Raw genomic sequence first — 6,497 nt, 5'->3', positions numbered from 1 at the left:
ATGGGAGGGCAACAGGACAGCGGTGGTGGGATGAGGACAGAATGACAGTGGGAAGGGGGGACTGGCTGGGAAGATTTAGTGGTTTGTGAGACTGAGGACAAGGGGCACAGCATCGGGGTGTGCAGTGGGTGGTGATTACAGCCCTGCAGTCATCCCCCCACCACATCCAGCCTCCGAAGGAAGAGACCCTCTCCCTCCATGGGATGAACGGCCCTGGTGCTGCCCCAGGGCAGTGGGGAGGGCTGGGATGAGTGGGGCCGGGGCTCCTGGTGAGTGGCAGATGCGAGGGGCTGTGTCCCACCCTGGCAGGGACGCGGCGGTGGACATGGGCAGAGCGCCGGCGCACGCTCTGCTACTGTCGATGGTGCTGGGCTGCTCGGCTGCCTTCACGGACCTCCTGCTGCCGGGCCCCGAGGAGCCGGTGGTCAACGTGGCCGTGGTGTTCGGGGGCACGTCCTACCCCCTGCACATCCGCTCCCGGCTGAGTCCCCAGAGCTTCCTGGACATGCCCCTGGAGATCCATCCCATCACCGTCATCGTCAACAACACCAACCCCAGCACCCTCCTCACCCAGATCTGCGACATCCTCGCCAGCCACAGGATCCACGGCATCGTCTTCGAGGACAACGTCGGCACAGAGGCCGTGGCCCAGATCCTTGACTTCATCTCCTCCCAGACCCAGGTCCCCGTCATCAGCATCAGTGGGGGGTCTGCTGTGGTCCTGACCCCGAAGGTGAGGCATTTGCTGGGGGTTATTTCTGGAGGGAGGTGGGAGAAATGAGGGCCAGTTAGAGAGGGGTAGGTAGGGGATGCGAACTGCAGGGCTGGCAGAGAAGGCTGCAGTGCTGCAGCGTGGGGGCTCGTGGGCAGGAATAGGCAGAGGATGCGGCAGCATGGTCCACCAGAGTGGTGGGATGTGGAGAGGCCTTCAAGGAGGATTCCTGTTGATGAGACGTGGGACAGGACTTCAGTGCCTTGTGGAGGGGCCTTCCCTGGTGTCCTGCTTCCCATCCCCTCCAGGCTGTGCCCACCGTGGGGGTGCCAGGGCAGTGCCAGGGTCGGCAGGTCCCTATCCTCCTCCCTCCCAGCCCCTGCCCCAAAACGGCTGGGCAGGCAGCATGGAGAAGCCTTGCTTGGCTGTGGCAGCGATCTCAGGAGCACCAAAACAAGATTTTTGGCTTCTCTGCTTCTTGCTGGCATCCGATGCTGTCACTGTCACTGTCACTTGCCTGCCGGGAAGCGCTGGTGGCAGGGAGAGCTGGAGCCAGGCTGGAGGGTGCTGGGCAGGCAGTGATGGGCTGCAGCAGGGCTCCCATCCCTCCCAGGGAGGAGATTTGGGATATCTCCTCCCGGCTGCTTGTCTTAGCCTGCCCAGCCTGGCCACCCAAGGGGTCCTTCCCATGGCATCGGCCCCTGGGCTGGAGACCCTGCCACTACTCAGGGCGATGGCTTCGTGCTCTGCTTGCCCAAAGGTTTTGGGGTCTAAACCCCTTGGGTGGCAGCTCAGCAGCCCTGCCTGCACCGGCGGGTACTCCTGGACCACCCTGAGCTGCTCGCGGTGCGTGGGTGCAGTGGACTCAAGTGGGTGCCGTGGACTCAGGTGGAGCCCCGAGAAATTAAAAAATAGCTGGGGCTTTGCTGTGATCAGAGTGGTTTTCTGCAGCTTTCTCCAGGGGATGGGTATTTTGGAGAGGGTGGAGGGACCTGTCTGAAGTCTCAACCTCCTCCTCTTATGGATCTGAGGTTCCCAGCAGCTCCTGCACCCTGGCTGGAACTCCCCAGGACTCACCCCTCCAGCTGGACCACCAGCCTCACTGAAAAATTGTTTCTTTGGAGGTGGAGAGGGTCAGTGTGGCAAAACCCCGCTGCCTGCATGCAACCTTCTGCAAATGCCATTCGCTGGATGATTTAAGACAGAATTAGACCAATTAAGGTTTGCTAATGAAAGACCATATGGCCAGGGAGGTGGGGCAGAAAGGAAGGAGCCACGTGGGCTCCAGCAGCAGGTATCAAGTCAGAGCTGGGATGGGATTTAAGCTCCTGACAGAGCCTTTGTCCCCTTCCCTTGGCTGGTATAAGGAGAAATTGTTGGTCTCCTTCAGAAGGTGGATGAATTTTTGGTCAACAAGCTGAGACATGGATGAGAGGCTGCAGGGCTTGACCCTTTACAGGGGATGTAAAGGGTCTCTCTTGGAGATCCAAGTCTCTCCTTGGAGACCACCAGTAGATCAGTCAAGTTTTGGGTGTCTCCAGCCCATGGACCACGCCAGCTCACGACTTCCTTGAACCCTTCAAGATAGCAAATTCAAGGTGACTTGGATGGGTGCAAGAGTCCTCTCTGCCAGAGCAGCCTGTGACCCCTTCTTCTCCTACAGGAGCCCGGCTCAGCTTTCCTACAGTTGGGTGTCTCCATCGAGCAGCAAATCCAGGTGATCTTCAAGGTCCTGGAGGAATACGACTGGAGCTCCTTCACGGTCATCACCAGCCTGTACCCAGGCTACAACATCTTCCTGGAGGTCATCCGCTCCTTCACGGACGCCAGCTACTTCGGCTGGGAGCTGCAGGAGGTGGTCACCTTTGAGATGAGCCAGGAACGGAGCAATTCCAGGACGCAGCGGCTCCTGCGGCAGATCGACGCCCAGGTCCTCCTCGTCTACTGCTCCCGAGAGGAGGCCGAGTACCTCTTTGCCATGGCGGAGCAGGCCGGCCTCGTGGGGCCGGGCTACGTCTGGATCGTGCCCAGCCTCACCGTGGGCAACATGGAGGTGCCACCCGCCTCCTTCCCTGTGGGCCTGATCAGCGTGGTGACGGAGAGCTGGAAGCTGAGCCTGCGGCAGAAGGTGCGGGACGGGGTGGCCATCATCGCCATGGGGGCGGCCAGCTTCTTCCGGGCCCACGGCTACCTGCCGGAGGTGGGACGGGACTGCTGGGCCCCCGCTGGGGCGGCCGGCGCCCACACCAGCTTCTACCGGTGAGGCTCGGGGGCCCGCTGGGCTGGGTGTGAAATGGGGGGAATGGGGAAATGGAGAGGGAGGAGGAGGGCGGAGCTGGCGAGCAGGGGACTGCAGCTGGTGGTCCATGCCTCTTGGCTGTGTTTCTCCTGGAGCACGTCCCCCAGAGCAGCCCTTGCTTCCTTTTCCCATGCTTCTCTGTGGCCCAGGACCCATGGGGGTCTCGGGTGGGGTTTCACAGCTCTGTGATGGGGCATCCTGGTGCTGCTGTGGCAGTCTGCTCATCACCAACCCTGTGGTGGTCCCTCCTCGGTGCCTCCTTCTGGGCAGGGCTTTCTCCAGGTCCCTGCTGCCTCTTCTGTAGGGGCTAAACTTGGTCCCCAGCTCTCAGCCCCACATGTTTCCATGGGACCCATGGCAGCTCAGCTGGAGCTGGAGGAGGAGGGTTGTACAGGGCTGGAATGAACAACAAGGGGCTTACGCACACTGTGTCCCACCAGGCACCTCCTCAACGTGACATGGGAGCACAGGGACTTCTCCTTCAATGAAGGTGGCTACCTGATCAGGCCCACCATGGTGGTGATCTCGCTTAACCAGCACCGACTCTGGGAGATGGTAGGACCCCCAAGAAGGGCACACTGTGGGGGGGGTGGCTGAGCAGCGTGAGCCTGGGGCCATGCACAGGCTGCGGTCCCACCCTGGGACAGTTTGTCTCATGCAACACTCATGGCTGGTACCAACAGGCTGGTGGGGCTTCATGGTGATGCTGGGCACCAAAGCTCTGCCAAGAACTGGATTTTTTTCTGTGAAATTTGGCTGAAAAGTTCCAAGAGAGGCAAAATCACAGCTACCTACCTTTGGACAACAGCAGCCAAACATCTAGATCTGAAATAAGCTGAGTGGAGGGTTGGGGTTTTTTTTTGTCTACTTTAAAAGTATGTTGGTGAACTTTGGTCAGATTTGGGCTCACCCAAGCCCAGTGTCTGGGGCACAAGAGGAAACACCTTGCTTTGAGGTCTGTGGGTATGTGGGGAAAGGGATGCTGAAATGGGTCTCACCATGGCTGAGCTCCAGCCCAACAATTCTCTGGGAGACACAAACCCTAAAAGTGTGGGGAGGGTGGACACGGGCCCCTGTGTGACCCCCAGAACCCCTCCCTGGGGTGATGGTGCGCTCTTCTTCACGGGCAGGTGGGCAAGTGGGAGAAAGGCATCATCCACATGAAGTACCCGGTGTGGCCTCGCTACGGCTCCTTCCTGCAGCCTGTGGTGGACAACCGGCACCTGACAGTGGCCACGCTGGAGGAGAGACCCTTCGTCATCGTGGAGAACACCGACCCCAGCACCGGGGTCTGCGTGCGCAACACCGTGCCCTGCCGCAAGCAGACCAACTCCTCCCAGAGGTGAGCAGCAGCAGCTCCACGATTTTGGCCACCGCTCCCCAGGCACGTGGTGTCCGGGGGCACCAGGGTGCCCAGAGCATCTTTGGTTGGTCCAGCCCGTTTTTCCTGGTGTGGTTTCAGTGGTGATGGCCTCGTGGATCCCTACACCAAGCTGTGTTGCAAGGGCTTCTGCATTGATATCCTGAAGAAGCTGGCCAAGGCGGTGAAGTTCTCCTATGACCTCTACCTAGTGACCAATGGCAAACATGGGAAGATTGTCCGTGGGGTCTGGAATGGCATGATTGGTGAGGTAAGGGTGGGCATGGCTTGGACTCCACCTGTGGCCCTCCTTGGGGGACATTGCTTGCACGGGGCATACCCTGACCTGGGGCTTTCCTGCTGGAGGTGGGGTCAGGGTGTCTGTGGTGGGACTCTGGGCAGGGGACATGTGCTCCTGGTCAAGGCTTGGTGGAGGAGAACAAGGAAGGAGTCAACCGAGCATTTACACCCCCACAGCTGGTTGTGTTTGTGTCACTGGTCATTTAAGAAGCTAATACTATTGAAAAAAAAGATGGAAATGCTGTAGGTGGGGAGGTGCCTGGGGAAGGTGGTCTGGGTCCCTCTGCCTGTCCATCCGCCCATGTCAGACCACCTGCCCCTGGCCCAGGTGTACTACAAGCGCGCGGACATGGCCATTGGCTCCCTGACCATCAACGAGGAGCGCTCCGAGATCGTGGACTTCTCCGTGCCCTTTGTGGAGACGGGCATCAGCGTCATGGTGGCCAGGAGCAACGGCACCGTCTCCCCCTCTGCCTTCCTGGGTGAGCCGTCTGTGCCTCCCTCCCTCCCCTCCTCTGTCTGTGGGTCCATCCCACGCTGCTGACAAATCCAAATTAGAAATATTGTTCAGTTTTAATAACTTCTAAGGAAAAAAAAAAAAGCCAAATTCATAAGGGAAGGAGATTGTGCTGCTGGCTCTGGGGCTTCCTCCTCCCCTCACCTGAATAATCCTTTTATTATGGAGACTGGGATTGGTGGTTTCCTTCTCTTTATCACCTGTGTGGAGGCGAGAGGATGGGGACGTGGGGAGGCAAGCTGGGGATTTGCTGAGCTTGGAGCCCAGCTCTGGGGACTCCTCCGCCACCATCACCAGAGCTGTGGTTAAGCCAAGTGGAGGAAACCACCAGGGCCAGAACTTTTATTTAATGAGTTTTTAAGAGGGAAAGCTGCAGCCTGGGAAGGGGAGGACACTGGTCAAGGTCATCAGGAAATTCAGCCTGAGGCTCGGGCAGGATTTGAGGCTCTCAGCAAGGGCATAGCGGCATCATTCCGGCTCGGTGGAGAGGGCGTGTGCCAGGGATGCCATGGGGTGTGGCACACCCCCAACCTGGGCACATCTTCCCCTTCCTGTCCCCCCCCTACCACGGGGCACGACCCCCCCAAAGTAGGGCTCACCTTCACCGGCCCCGGGGACAGAGGGCGCACCACGCCCTGGTTTGGGGTCTGTGCCCCCCCCTCCTCTGCCTCCCTCCGGCGCTAAGGAGCCGCAGCCCCACCAGGGGAGGCCTCTGCTCGCTGACAGCCAAGGACGCGCTGACAAATGGACCTCGGCGGCTGCATGTGGAGGGCTTAGAGGCATCCCCACTGCTCCCGCCCGGCTCATCGCGGGCAGGGGGGGCTCGCCGCCCACACCCATCTCCTGGGGCATCTCCCAGAGGATGGGGGGGCTGGGGGGCTGGTCCCGTGGCCAGAGCCAGCACAGGGGACAACCCGTGGTCCCATGGGAGAGCCTCCTGCCGATGACCCCGGTGACAGGCAGCAGCTCATGAACAGTTCCCCCACTGATGAAATCCTGGCTTTGTTTAGGCGGAGCAGAACAGCTGCATCCCCCTGTCCCACAGCATCCCCCTTCCCTCCTGAGTCCCTGTGGATCTGCTTGCCCCTGGTGCTGCCAGTCCCCATCTCCGCTCTGAGGAAGGACAGTGGCAGGAGGATGAGCCCTGCCCATGAGGGAGGGGTCCTGCGGGTCCCCGGGGGCCGTGGGGTGTCCCGGGAGCATTGATGGAGTCCCTCTTGCCTTGCAGAGCCTTACAGCCCAGCCGTGTGGGTCATGATGTTCGTGATGTGCCTCACCGTGGTGGCCGTCACCGCCTTTGTGTTCGAGG

The 6,497-nt window shown here is 60.2% G+C and overlaps 1 protein-coding gene across 1 annotated transcript in view; it reads left to right on the top strand.

Annotated features, from left to right (window-relative positions):
* Positions 1-361: 361 nt before the first annotated feature.
* GRIN2C (glutamate receptor, ionotropic, N-methyl D-aspartate 2C) overlaps positions 362-6,497 on the top strand; it is a gene marked incomplete at its 3' end in the record, with an annotated part of 8,896 nt that continues 2,760 nt past the window's right edge. The window contains exons 1-7 of the mRNA XM_008944045.1: positions 362-733; positions 2,376-2,971; positions 3,452-3,566; positions 4,142-4,353; positions 4,474-4,642; positions 5,000-5,153; positions 6,417-6,497. The exon at positions 6,417-6,497 is cut by the window's right edge and continues 3 nt beyond it. Coding sequence (XP_008942293.1) covers positions 362-733; positions 2,376-2,971; positions 3,452-3,566; positions 4,142-4,353; positions 4,474-4,642; positions 5,000-5,153; positions 6,417-6,497 — 1,699 coding nt within the window. The remainder of the gene's footprint in view (positions 734-2,375; positions 2,972-3,451; positions 3,567-4,141; positions 4,354-4,473; positions 4,643-4,999; positions 5,154-6,416) is intronic.

This window comes from Merops nubicus, unplaced genomic scaffold (genome assembly GCF_000691845.1).
Source record: "Merops nubicus isolate BGI_N331 unplaced genomic scaffold, ASM69184v1 scaffold34697, whole genome shotgun sequence".
Taxonomy (NCBI): domain Eukaryota; kingdom Metazoa; phylum Chordata; class Aves; order Coraciiformes; family Meropidae; genus Merops; species Merops nubicus.
The sequence above is the reverse complement of the archived record's forward strand: the minus strand, read 5'-3'. Positions and strand labels throughout refer to the sequence as shown.